The 12915-nt window shown below is 44.0% G+C and overlaps 1 protein-coding gene across 1 annotated transcript in view; it reads left to right on the forward strand.

Annotated features, from left to right (window-relative positions):
• The window catches only part of PMPCA (peptidase, mitochondrial processing subunit alpha), a 970881-nt gene extending 966605 nt beyond the window's left edge, over positions 1-4276 (forward strand). Inside the window, exons 12-13 of the mRNA XM_044057867.1 lie at positions 820-964; positions 3584-4276. Of these exons, the coding sequence (XP_043913802.1) occupies positions 820-964; positions 3584-3753 (315 nt within the window). The 3' untranslated portion in view covers positions 3754-4276. The remainder of the gene's footprint in view (positions 1-819; positions 965-3583) is intronic.
• Positions 4277-12915: the final 8639 nt, after the last annotated feature.

The following is a 12915-nucleotide window of genomic DNA, read 5'->3' on the forward strand; positions in this document are numbered from 1 at the left end:
TAAATTGAAATGACCTGGCAGTTGAAGTGTACATGTCAGTATACTTTACAGAGGCATATTTAATAGCTTTTGTTGTATATTGAATGAAATACATAAATGTATCTTTTATTTGCTGGCAAGACTGTAGACAGTCACTTGGTTTCATTGTTGTTAGCAGTATCTTAGAACTTCTCACAGGTTAAAGTGCCAAATAATAACCAACTATCCTTACTAAAGAAGTTGTGCAGCATTGCTTTATTATTAATCCCCAAGTCGTTTACTAATCAGGAAACCACTGTTTTTCAGCTTGCATTCTTGGCTACCAGACGCATCATTTTACATAAATGAAATGTACCAGCTGAAGTATTTCCTCTAAAAGTTGCTCTTGTTAATTTGCAAACTAATATTATTTTGCATTTGGATTAGGTAGTTTTTGAAAAATTTAATAAAATATTTTATGAGCTGTGAATATGCAGCACCTGTATAGGTTCATAGGTAAATACTAGGCTATCAGACTGTTGTAAGCCTAGCCAATAATCAGAGGCCAGAATCAAACCATGTATCTGTGAGGTTAAGACTGTAACCATTATGCCATACATCTTTTCTGACACTAAACCATCATGCTTGGACACACAGTGATGAGTCATAAGTGAGAATGTAGGGCAGTGCCATATTGTAAGAAATTGGGTCAGTTTTGTCATCTGGCATAACTGCAAACTAGTAGTAAAAGCTTTTGTTATCAATGGAAGTAAATTGTTCCAGGCTTATAAATGTACTTTTATTCATTAAAATAGTTTACCTTGAATGCAAGTCCTCTCTATTTTTAAACATTGTTTCTAGATGGAGTTGGAGCGTGCCAAAACACAGCTGAAGTCCATGCTTATGATGAACCTGGAATCACGACCTGTTATTTTTGAGGATGTAGGGCGGCAGGTGCTGGCAACAGGCACAAGGAAGCTTCCTCATGAGTTATGTAATCTTATCAGTAAGTACAAGGGCCTCTTGAGTAATTTTAATTTTAAAAGTGATTTGTCATATAGTATGTTCATTGTATTTAGATGCTGCAGGTTAATAAACTTGCTTCAAATCCATTTTGTTTATACTACATAACACAGCTGGATTGCAGTATTTTGTTGCATGCGTAGTCCTCCTTATCTTTTAACTTTTTGGCTATAAAGAAGCACCTGGAGTCTTGCTTAGATTCACCGAGTGTATATTTGGACCGGGTTGGCTTGAGCCTGAAGTCTGCAGCGATGTAACCAGTAAGTTCATCCTCTCTAACAGAAGTGATACTGTAGTATTAGGACCATTCAGCAGTTAATGCTTTCCTAGACCACATAGAACCTTTCTCATCATGGTGCTTGGGTACCCTGTCTTTCCAGATCATAACTTTGCTGCGCTGTGCTTTCATTTAGTTAAGGAAAATGGTGAAAGGCTGCTATTCACTGCTTCTGTGGAATTTTTCTCAACTTATGAATAAATCCTGTTTGTTCTACTTTTCCTTTTTTCCCCTCATTGCAAGATTTCTCCAGTTTGATACTTATTTTCTGTACTGTCATTTTCGGGTCTAGTCCCATTTCCCTGTCTTACATCTTAGAAGTTGGTTCACATGTACCTGTGGTACTGCCCACCAATAGATACACACAAAGAACCTTTGTTTAGGGGAGTCAGTAACTTTTAGAGGTGTTAGGGAGTATAAGGTCCACAATCAGCCATCATAGGGATCTCCTATGACCATCTCTTACAAATGTTTATCTTTGCTCAAGTGTTTTCAAGTCCTTCTCTGCAAAGGTCCAAACCTTCTAAATCCTTAGATTATGGAACAGATTTCTTACTGCAGTTAAGAGGAAGACTGTGAAGTATATTTCTGTTTCCTGCCAGATCTGTCCTCCATATTCTGGTGTAGCAGAACCTGTTACAAAAATTTAAACAATAGACAAACTTGTCTGAGATTGGCCATAAGTGCAGCAGAGTCAAGGGATGAGGGAACTTGGCTTGCTAAGATGGAAACTTATAAGCTGGCTTCACCTAAGTCTACAGTTTCTCCTTCCCTCCATCAATTATGACATGCAGCAGGGCCATCGTCCAAATGTAGGGCAGATATCATGGAGCCACATCTTGTGTTCTCTCTGTACCTGAGCTCACTGACTGTTTTAGCCTCCCTTTTTCACCACAAGCTACTCATACATTAAGAGGGCATCAGGATTGCATGTGAAAACCAATACACTGACTGTAGTGCATGGGGAGTCCCACTGTATTTTTTGCCACAGACCCAGGCAATGGGCTGTGTATGCAGAAACCCATTAAGCCTAACGATGTGATTTCAGCATTGGCTCTCAAAAAGGCTTCCACATTTCAGAACCCTATAGTCGATCCTCCAGGCAAAGAATTCAGAGTTATAGATAGTTTTAAGAAACATAATTACATGTCTCGTATTGTTTTGAGGGCTACTAAACTATAATGTACATTTTGGTTAATTTCAATTGGGAAGTAGCCAGTGAAGTGGAGCTATTGGACTGGCCTTTAAAAGATAAAAGAATGTCCCAGGCTATGTTCACTTTCAAAGTAAGTAACCTCTGCAGGCAAATCAGTTACAGCACCATAGAGGAGGCCGCTAGAGCTGCAGGCTCCAAATATTACATGTTGCCAGTCCATGGCTTAGGCTTACAGAGTGAAACTTAGGTGATTTCTCTGGCTTTGCCTTTCTCATGACTCCATATTTTTTAAAGGATGTTCACCAGTACCTATAAAATATGTGGAAGCATCAAAGACAGGTGTAAGCGTAAAGTTCACCCTCTTGTAGAATACGTAGTATCATCATTTCAGCCATCTTACAGCCAAAGCTTTATGGCAGTCCTACAGCTTGCTGTCACAGTATTTGAGTATCTGTAAATGTGTGTGATATAAGATTGTGAATAGACTTGGATCACTGAAGAAGCAACAGCTGGAAACATTGAAGCACTACCCATTTGCATCTTTGTCTTGGGAGTGGTTTGTGAAAATGCTTGGTGTGCATGTGTATGAGAAATGGACTGTTACATGAGCAGATAAGGTTACTGATATGTCTATGGATAACACAACATTTTATTTATTTATTATTTATTTATTTAAATTTGTTGACCGGGAGTGTCCGACTGGACGTGGGTCCATTTTCAGTGGAGGCCCGGGGAGAAAAGCTCCACAGAAAAATAAACAGACAGTAGTTACATTGGATTACATAGCAATTAACAATTTAACATAGAAATTACTTACAACATATTTACAGATGAAGAACATAGTACATCAGTAGACTGGTTTCTGTAGTGGACTGAATTTTGTGGTGTAGGAACAGCAGTCACATTTTTATGTTAATAGTAGTCATTGTTAAGCTGCAGTGCCAAAAGAGCAGAGTAATAATAATACCCATTTGTTAATGAGTTAGGCCCCCTGGACACTTTCCTTCCAGGTCATCCATGAAGAAGGACTATGTTTAGTTAAAATGCAGTAAGCAAATGAGGGCTGAGCGAATCGGCCTTCGCCCCTCTGCATCAGCTATGTATTTTGTCAGAGCTTTATTTTATAAAGTCAGATCTGTCATAATGACTTAATTCTTCTGTACTTCCAGATAACGTGAAGCCAAATGATATTAAAAGGGTTGCAACAAAAATGCTTCGTAACAAACCGGCTGTGGCAGCACTGGGAGATCTGACAGAACTGCCAACATACGAACACATTCAGGCAGCCTTAACCAGCAAAGATGGACGGTTACCAAGAATATACAGACTTTTCCGATAAAATCAGGGAACTAAAAGTTGATGAACTGTACAGGCCACTGTCTTTGGAATGCTGTGGTTATGGACACAGTATATTCTGGTACATATGTGAAAGACTACTTGCACAAGCCTATTTTTCCCAGACTTAAAATTTTAGCTGCTTGAACAATTTTACTATTATCTACATGTTGGGCTTGTTTTCCTTTGGTCAGTATTTTGTTGCATACAGTGGTTTATATACATTGTGAAAAAGTGGTATAGTAAGGGTTCAGGGCCCTGTCTTTGTACAGTAAATGTTTCCAAAAACTAAGGTACATTAACAGTTCTGTTTAATCATACCATATAATTATTTATTTATAGGGAGTGGAGGGTAAAGAGCAAGTCTTATTGAGTGAAACAGTATACTCTGAACTTCTGTAAGCAGCCTTTTAGAACTGTGATCTTTTTATACCTTTATAAGAGTTTAACACATCCCAAAAGGTGGTAAACTCATGCACACTGTAGCTGTAAAGGCAGATTCCTTACTAAAGAATTTGAGAACATTATACCTGCCTCTTCCCATGTGATTTGCTTCACTTTAACAAAAGTGGTAGTGTTTTGTGTGTGTGTATGCATATGTATGCGCATTATGTTTGTAGTGGTTCACACATCTTTGAAAAATACATATATATTTACATCTGAAGTTAGTTGAGACACAATTTGGCAAGTCACATCTGAATGAAAACATTGCATTGAATCCCAACTCAGCAAAGAGCTGGAAGTGGGAGAATGGAGTACTTACCACATTTTGGACCCATGTTAAAGTCCATTTTCAAGGTGAATTAAGAACTTGCACCCCTGCAAAGCCCATGTTAAAGCCCATTCCTGAATTTTACAGTGTTAGAATTCAGTGTAATGTTTTTGTTTTTTTTTGTTTTTTTTTTTATGCTGAGCCATAATAACAAGCTTGACTTTTAATATAAATCTATACATGCACATATGTACACATACATACATGCATATTTAGTATTTACAGAATTCATTCAGGTGGTCAGTTAAACAGGTTGTTGAAGCATTGGTCATTTATCCCATTCCATCATATCACTGTTGGTTAGAAACTGTGCTTTAATTCAGTGACACTGGTTAAATGGTGCTGAGGATTTGTAGAATTTGTGCATTCCCAACTGTTCTGCAGTTGTGGAGCTAGAATAGTTAAATGTACTAGTTGTGGAACATTGTTTTAATCTGCTTTGTGTTTCTGTGCAGGTACTGATTTTTAAGTTGGTAAACTGTTGTGCAGTCCCTGTGTTAGTATGGGTCTACTTTTAAAGCTCGAAGTTTCAAAACTATGACTTTCTTATGGTCGCAACCATAAACCTGAAGGTTTGAAACTTAAGAAAAAACATAAAAACATTTTTTTATGTTCTTGCAGGGGGGGGCAATCCCTCCTCCACCCCCCTGCTGATTAAATATACCAACTCTGAGATCGCACTACAATGAGGAAAATGGTAAATTTCCTGATCTGTTGCTGTCTGCGTCATTAGTGATCATGGATGGGGTTTAGGATCCAACATCTGATCCGAGCCGGCAACTAGAAGACAACTCCTGAGCTCAAGCTCCTCCCCTTCCCAAAATCCCCTGCTACCCACAACCCTCCGATCTCATTTGCCATGATTTGACATAAGACGTGCTTCCTGCAGCTCAAGTTTCACTTTTTTTTCAGATAAGTACTTTTTCCTTTCTTTGGGGTTCTCTCCTTTTTTCTATTGGTCTCCTACGTCCTCCTAGCTCTTTTGGTAATTTCCTCCCCTCTAGGTATCATGTTTTGGGGAGTTTTTGTTAGGTCCTTCCTGGGTTCCCACCCTTGTTCTCCCTGGTCTTATGTGCCTTCTATCCTCCTCTTTTTTCCCCTTCTCTACCTTCTTCCCCCCACTCCCCTTATGTGTAGAGTGTGTGTGTGTGTGTGTGTGTGTGTGTGTGTGTGTGTGTGTGTGTGTGTGTGTGTGTGTGTGTGTGTGTGTGTGTGTGTGATGTCATGTCTGAAAAACCCACTGGTTTTAAAAGGTGCTGCTTGTGCGGTCAGAAAATGCCTCATTCTGACTCGCATGAGCAGTGAGTGTAATGTCTGAGAGAGCCACATCTGGAGGTTGAATGTGGCATTTGTGCCGGATTCAACTCCAGGGCACTCCTGGACCACAGGAATAAGCTCCTGCTGAAAGGGTTGGCCAAAGGAGGTTGCTTGGTTTCGGGTTCCCCTTCTAAACCTCCCTCGGATCCCAAGAGGAAGTCTTCCTCCTCGAGGGAGTCTCCCTTCAAAAAGCCGAGGCTCTCAGATCCTAGTTCTCCGGATCCGAGACCAGCCTCCCTATCTTTGGATCTGGGCTCTTCTGCTCTGAGAGCCCCAACTTCCTTTGCTGGATCCAAGACCTCAGAGGTTCTCCGATCCAAGCCGATCTAGACCACCCTTGGATCTGACCTACCCATCGGATCCGACAGCGATACCCTCTACATCCCCGGATCAGACAGTTTTGTCTGATCCGATCATTACTGAAAGCTCCCCTTCCAGACCTAGGAGATCAGATCTGGGGCTTTCCAGCAGGTGGTCTTCTCGAGACAGCAGGCCTTCAGCTAGGTCAGGCCATTCCTCACTATCTTTCCATTCCACTAGGAATCTGCTCCCCTCAGATATGGATAGGATGATGAGCTTTCTCAAGGCCCAAATTGAGCTGGGCTTGTTGCCAACCCCTGCCCACTTGCCCAGGGGATCCTGAACTCCTCTGTTCCCTACCGACCCATCTAGGTTCAGCCCCCCAGAATTGGGGCATCTGTAGGGAGGGGCCAACTGTGTCAGTCATTGCTTCCCTTCACACACTGTTTGGGTCCCTGGTAGGTTCAGCTCCATTGCCCTTGGAGCTAGTGGTGGCTCAGCCCTGCAAGGTTGATGGGGGTCACCGGGGAATGGGAATGGGACCGAAGCTTTTGGACCGTTCCCTTCCTTTGGGGGCCTCCACTTTGGACAGCTTGGGGCCAATATCATCTGGGAATGTCAGGCTTATCCCTTCTGTCCTGGTCGGCTGTAGCTGGTGAGAGGAGGGGGGACTTTGTCCAGCCTGTCAGCTTTCCAGGCAATAGAGATGACCGTCTCCAGAGGGGCAGCTGCTTCTACCTCGGCTCTGGAGCCTCCGTAGCCCTGCTCAACATCCTGTCCGGGTCAGCCCTCCCGTGAGCGCCTTCAGACAGGTATTGCTCCCATCGAAGTCCCTTCCTCTTCAGAGTCCTCCCAGTAGCCTGCCATGGGGGAGCCTTCCTGGAAGAGGATGTGCAAGAGAAGGCACTTGGATGACTCCCCTCATGAGTTCCTCACAGAAGACACAGATTTCAAGGAAGGCAACGGATTCCCTGGACTTCTGTCCGAGGAGGAGTACTTTGGGAACATCCTCGAGATCCCTAAACAGCGAAGTGGTTGGTCTTCTCCTACTCCATCTTCAGAGGAATCCATGTCCCTGAAGGCCTTTTTGACGGGCCCATCTTCTACCTGGGTGTCTCCCCTTGCCGATGAGCTCGTCCAGCTCATATCCAGCAGGGCGTGGAATGAGTCGGACAAAGTAGAATCAGTTCATAAGAAAGCCGGTAAGTCCCTAAGTCCCCCCAAAGACAAGGCCTTTTGGAGCAAAGGTGTTCCCATTGATGCTCTTGTGGTGGCTGCAGCTACAAAAAAAGGAGCTCACCGAACAGAACTCTATAGTCCATCCCTCGAACAGGGAGTCTCGAGCGATTGACCATTTTGGGAAGTGCGTGTTTGCCTCAGCTGCATTTGGACTGACCGTAACCAACTTACATGGCACATTTTATCTGGCTGCAAAGGGACTTGGTTTCGGAACTCTCCACTTCCCTTTCTGAGTTACTGCCTCTGGAGAGCCTTAAATTGGTCTCTCCAAAGCTGTCTATTCTGACTTCCCCAGCTAATGCCTCAATGAGTTAATCTCCAATGCAGTGGAGGACACCTCTGGAGTGGCAGGCACTGGCATTGTTATTATGTGTGATGCCTGGCTTCGCCTTTGCAGGTTATTCACTAACACCCCTTTTGATGGGTTGGCTTTCTTTGGTCCTTTGGTCAAAAAAACTTTAACCCATAGCGAACAGGAGAGAAAGACTCTGTCCCGCGGTCGGGATCAGGTTCTCTACTCCCCAATGATCCTTTTCCATAAGCCAGATGGGTAGTAAGAAACTGTGGTTCTGCAGATCTCATTTTTCCTTCCAGGATGCTCCACAGGAATCCCGTTCCTCCAGCCGGGGAAGAGGGTTTGACAGCAGACGCCACCGCAGAAGCAGAGGGGGTCTGCAGAATCAGGGCTTTCGGGAGCTCTTTTCAGAGAAAACCTCTCAGCGCTCCTGAAGCTCTGCCCAGCTGTCCTGCCTTGGAAGCATTTGGGAGTCATCTCTCCCTCCACCCAGTAATCTGGACAAGTATTACTTCAGATCAGTGGGAGTTAAACATAGTGTCCAGGGGTTACTTCATACACTTTTTTCATCCCCCTCCAACTCAAAAATCTCTCCTGGATATTCCACCCCGCCAAAGGGAGTTGGCCCTTCTAGAGGTTTGAGATGACCTTCAAAAAAGAGCCATCCAGAAGGTTCCAACAGGGCAACGAGGGACCAGAACTTACTTTCGCTTATTTTTGGTGCCGAAAAAGACTGGGGACCTGCATCCTATTCTGGACCTCAGTGTTTTAAATTTGTCAGCCAAGAAGTCGAAGTTCTTGATGGTCACTGTTCAGTCCATTCTCCCTCTTCTGCTCAAGGATGTGCTCAGTGGATCTCAAGAATGCGTACTATCGCATCAAAATCAACAGATACTCCTGGAGATACATGCGCTTCCAGCTGGGGTCCAATTACTGTCAGTTCAGAGCCCTGCCCTTTGGACTCAACCCCCTGGTTGTTTACCAAATGTATGGTAGTAATAGCAGCCCATTTCCGGCTGCAAAGTTTGCAGGTCTTTCCGTACCTGGACGATTGGCTCCTTACAGTCCACAAGTTGTCAACTCAGTCTGGCCATGAATTATACATTCAGTCTTTCAGGACCTAGGTATTACAGTCAGCCTGCTGAAATCTCATCTTGCCCCAGTATACATTCATTTGATCGTACGGTGGATGGTCGATCGGAAAATGTGCGAAAACAGTGCAGCAGATTCTCACAATTGCGAACCGGAAATATGCGAAACACACAATATCCCCTTGTTTTTGACCCGTGTTAGAACTTGTTTAGGTGGTAGAGCTGTTGGAAATGTCGCATTTGGTGTTTTGTATGACAGAATTATTCTGAGTGCCACTTTCAAATTCTACATTCTGATTCGGCATTACACCCGTTCGAGGCTGGTGTGGACACTCAAATGAATGTATACCTCTTGCCCCATGTCAGAGCCTGGAATTTATTGGCGTCATTCTGGACACAGCATCAGAGACTGCAGCACTTCCCCCATGCAGAGTCGAGATGATTTGGTAATAGGTCCATCTTCAGTGATTCAGTTAGCCCCTCTTGATGGATATCACATGCAGGTTCTACAGTGGACCCTTGGGGTGCAGTGACCAGCCCACCTTCATCCCCTGTCCAATGACCGTCAAGATTTCTCAAGTCTGCAGACATTACCTTGGTTGGTGGCTCCATGCTCAGGACCTTCTGCTAAGCAGACCCTTCTGTCTTCCCCAACCCCAAGCCACAGTGACCACGTACACCTCCCTGTTGGGGTGGGGGCATTATCAGGGACGACTGTTCAAGGCACGTGGTCCCCCTGAGAGACTAATTTGCACATGAATGTCCTGGAGATGAGAGCAGTCCTTCTAACGTTGCAAGCCTTCCAAAACTGTCTCCCTCTCTGGACCATTGCAGTTCAGTCAAACAACATGGCAGTGGTCTGGTACATCAACAAGCAGTGGGGAACACTGTCTTATCCCCTGTGCAGAGAGGCCAGGAGAGTGTGGGAATGGGTGATGTCTTCCAGGAGCTTTCTTCTTGAAAAGCATATTCCTGGCAGTTCCAAAGTATTAGCTGACAAACTCAGCAGATCTATCTGGAGTCCTCACGAGTGGTCCCTGAATCCATCAGTGGCACATTGGATATTCGACTGCTGGAGTCTCCCTTGCTGCAGTCTTTTTGCCTCTCCAGTCAATCACAAATGCAGCAAATACTTTGCCCTGATCCTCCCAGTGGGGGAGTCACCTATGGACGCTCTGGTTCATGACTGGCCAGTGAGTCTCCTGTATGCCTATCCCCCAACTCTCCTCATTCCCAAAGTGTTACAGAAAGGTAATTGCCTGAAGAGTCCTCTCATCCTCATTGCCCCCTTCTGTCCTCATCAGGCTTGATTTTCCCTCCTTTGGTCTCATCTGAAATATCCGTCTTGGATATTTGATCCCATTCCAGATCTCATTCCTTATCCTTGGGGGCTTCCTCTTCACAACCTTCAGTCCTTTCATCTGACTGCTTAGTTTCTCCAATTCCAATGATTCTTTCCCAGTCCTGGCACCCCTCCCCGGTAAAGACCATTATTTTGGCTTCTCAAAAACTGTCTACCAAGAAGGTGTATTCCAGCAAATAGAGGAGATTTTCTATCTGGGCAAAACAACAAAATCTAGACCCTTTTTTAGCTTCTATCTAAAGGCAGATCATGTCTCTTAAACCTGATAGACTTCTTTGAAGCAGTCCCCAAAGCCGTAGACGAGGGTAAGTTGGTTCACACAGCCTATCTAGATCTTGCCAAGCCTTTCAACACCATCCCCTACTCTGGAATTATAGATAAACTCACTAAACTAGGTATAAATCCCTATGTCACAAGATGGGTTGCCAACTGGCTCACTGACAAAACTCACACTGAAAGTAGCAGACTCCAAATCCAACTTCAGACCAGTGACAAGTGGACTACCACAGGGTTCAGTATTTGGTCCTCTCCTGTTTGGTATCTACTTCTCTGAAGTACAGGCTAACACAGAAGGTCTTTGGCTAACGAAGTTTGCAGATGACTGCAAACTAGGAGCAATAATTGAAACTCCTAACGATGTGGACATCCTTCAAAAGGGCCTCATTGAGACAGATGCCTGGTGTCAAAGCCATGGCCTCAAGCTCAATGCCAATAAGTGCATTGTCATCGCCTTTGGTAAAAACTCTGTACCCATGAAGTACCACTTAGGCGGTAGTAAACTTAACACCGAAAGCGTGATAACAGACCTTGGGACACAGGTGGACAGTAGTCTCTCCTTTGATAATCACATCACCACAGTAGTCAGGAAATCCTTCTACGTGGCACACCTCATCACAAAAGGTTTCTCATCCTGGAAAAAAGAGGTCATTGTTCCCCTCTACTCGTCACTCATTAGACCCATTATAGAGTACAATGCCCCTTTTGGTGTGTACCTCACAAGACATCTACAACAACTGGAAAGACCGCAGAAATACCTCACTAAGAGGATTACCAGTCTCACACAGATGCCCTATGCAGATCATCTCAAAAATCTCCAGCTTTACTCCGTCGCATATCGCCTTCTCAGATGCGTTCTCTGCCAAACATACAAAACTAGGTAAAACCCCGAGCTGTTGGACATGCTCCACACTCTAGGGACCTAAACCTTCTCACCACAATAAACAGAACATGCTGGAGGGATAGATTTCTGTCCCAGAGACTTCCCATACTCTGGAACAAACTACCCATCTACATCAAACAAAGCTCCTCATTAGCACTCTTCAAGAAAAATCTTGATGATTGGATGGGAAATAGGAAATTCACCCCAGGGATCACTTCTGTGGCTCTGCTAGACAGTGACACAGGAAAATAATTGTTTTGGGTGGCGAAAGCCAGGGTACCTTCTTGGCTAGATTTATATAGGCCCTAGGGCCAATAGCCTAGTACCTCCCTATGAACCTACCCCTGACATTTTGTTGTTCCTGGCACCTCTTTTTCAACAGGGGGATAGTTTCTCTATGATTAAACTCCAACTGGCCGCTGTCTCAGACTTCCATTTGAGCAAAAGTCTCACCTTTTCTTATAGGTTGGGCAAGGCCTTCCTTAAAGGGATCTTTCTACTCAGACCTCCTGTAAAGGATCCCTCCCCTCCTTGAGATCTCACTCTGGTGCTGCAGTCTTTGGCGCAGAAATCTTTTGAGCCTGCAGCGACCTATGACCTTAAATTCTTGTCTTGGAAGACATCCTTTTAGGTGGTGGTTACATCGGCCAGGAGGGTCTCCGAATTGCAGGCTCTGTGCATAAAGCCTCCTTTCATTATTCCATAAGGATAGGGTGTCTCTCAGGACCAATCCTTACTTCCTCCCTAAGGTAGCTTCTGAGGTGAATCCTAATCAGTTGATTCAGCTTCCTGTGTTCTTTCCTAATTTTTCCAATAAAGGAGAATATCAGTTGCATTGTTAGGATGTTCATAGGTAGTTATGTTTTTACCTCAAGCAGACTGAAAATTTTCGAAAGTTTGATCAGTTCTTTGTTGCCTTTTCTCAGGCTAGGAGAGGTCAAGCGGTTTCCAAAGTGTCTATTTCTCATTGGATCGCCAGCTGTATTTCTTATATTTATGAAAACAGACACCTAGAGCTCACTGGACCAGTCAAAGCTCACTCTGCTAGGTTGGTAGCCACATCTTCTGCCTTCTTGGCTAAATTTTCTTTAGGTGTGATTTGTGCTGCTGCTACTTTGTCTAATCTCCATACTTTTGTTGCTCATTACACGTTAGTCCTGGTGTCCAGGAGCAGGGCTTCCTTTGGTTCTTCTGTGCTCCGACATATTCTTCCATGAAGTCTCCCAGGGTTAGTAGTAGCTGAGGACTCTGACCCATCCGTGATCAATAATGACATGGATTGCATCAGATAAAGAGTTATATACTTAACATAACTTGGAATCTCTTTTTTCCATTGTCATTATTCATCACATTCCCACCTTCCTTCCCCTTCCTTCTGGTGTTTAGGGAGTTAGTGAGGGATGTATCCCTTAGTATTCTTTCATCCTTTAGGCAGTATTCATTGCCTCCGTTTACTATCCAGCAAACTCAATCTGAGGGTTGTGGGTAGCAAGGGATCTTGGTAGGGGAGGAACTGGAGCTCAGCAGCTGATTCTAGTTGATGGCGCGGATCCAATGTCGGATTCTACACCCATCCGTGATGAATAATGACACTGGTAGCACAGATTCCAAGTTATGGTAAGTACATAAC

The sequence above is a fragment of the Protopterus annectens genome, chromosome 16.part0 (genome assembly GCF_019279795.1).
Source record: "Protopterus annectens isolate FY-2018-M chromosome 16.part0, PAN1.0, whole genome shotgun sequence".
Classification (NCBI taxonomy): Eukaryota; Metazoa; Chordata; order Ceratodontiformes; family Protopteridae; genus Protopterus; species Protopterus annectens.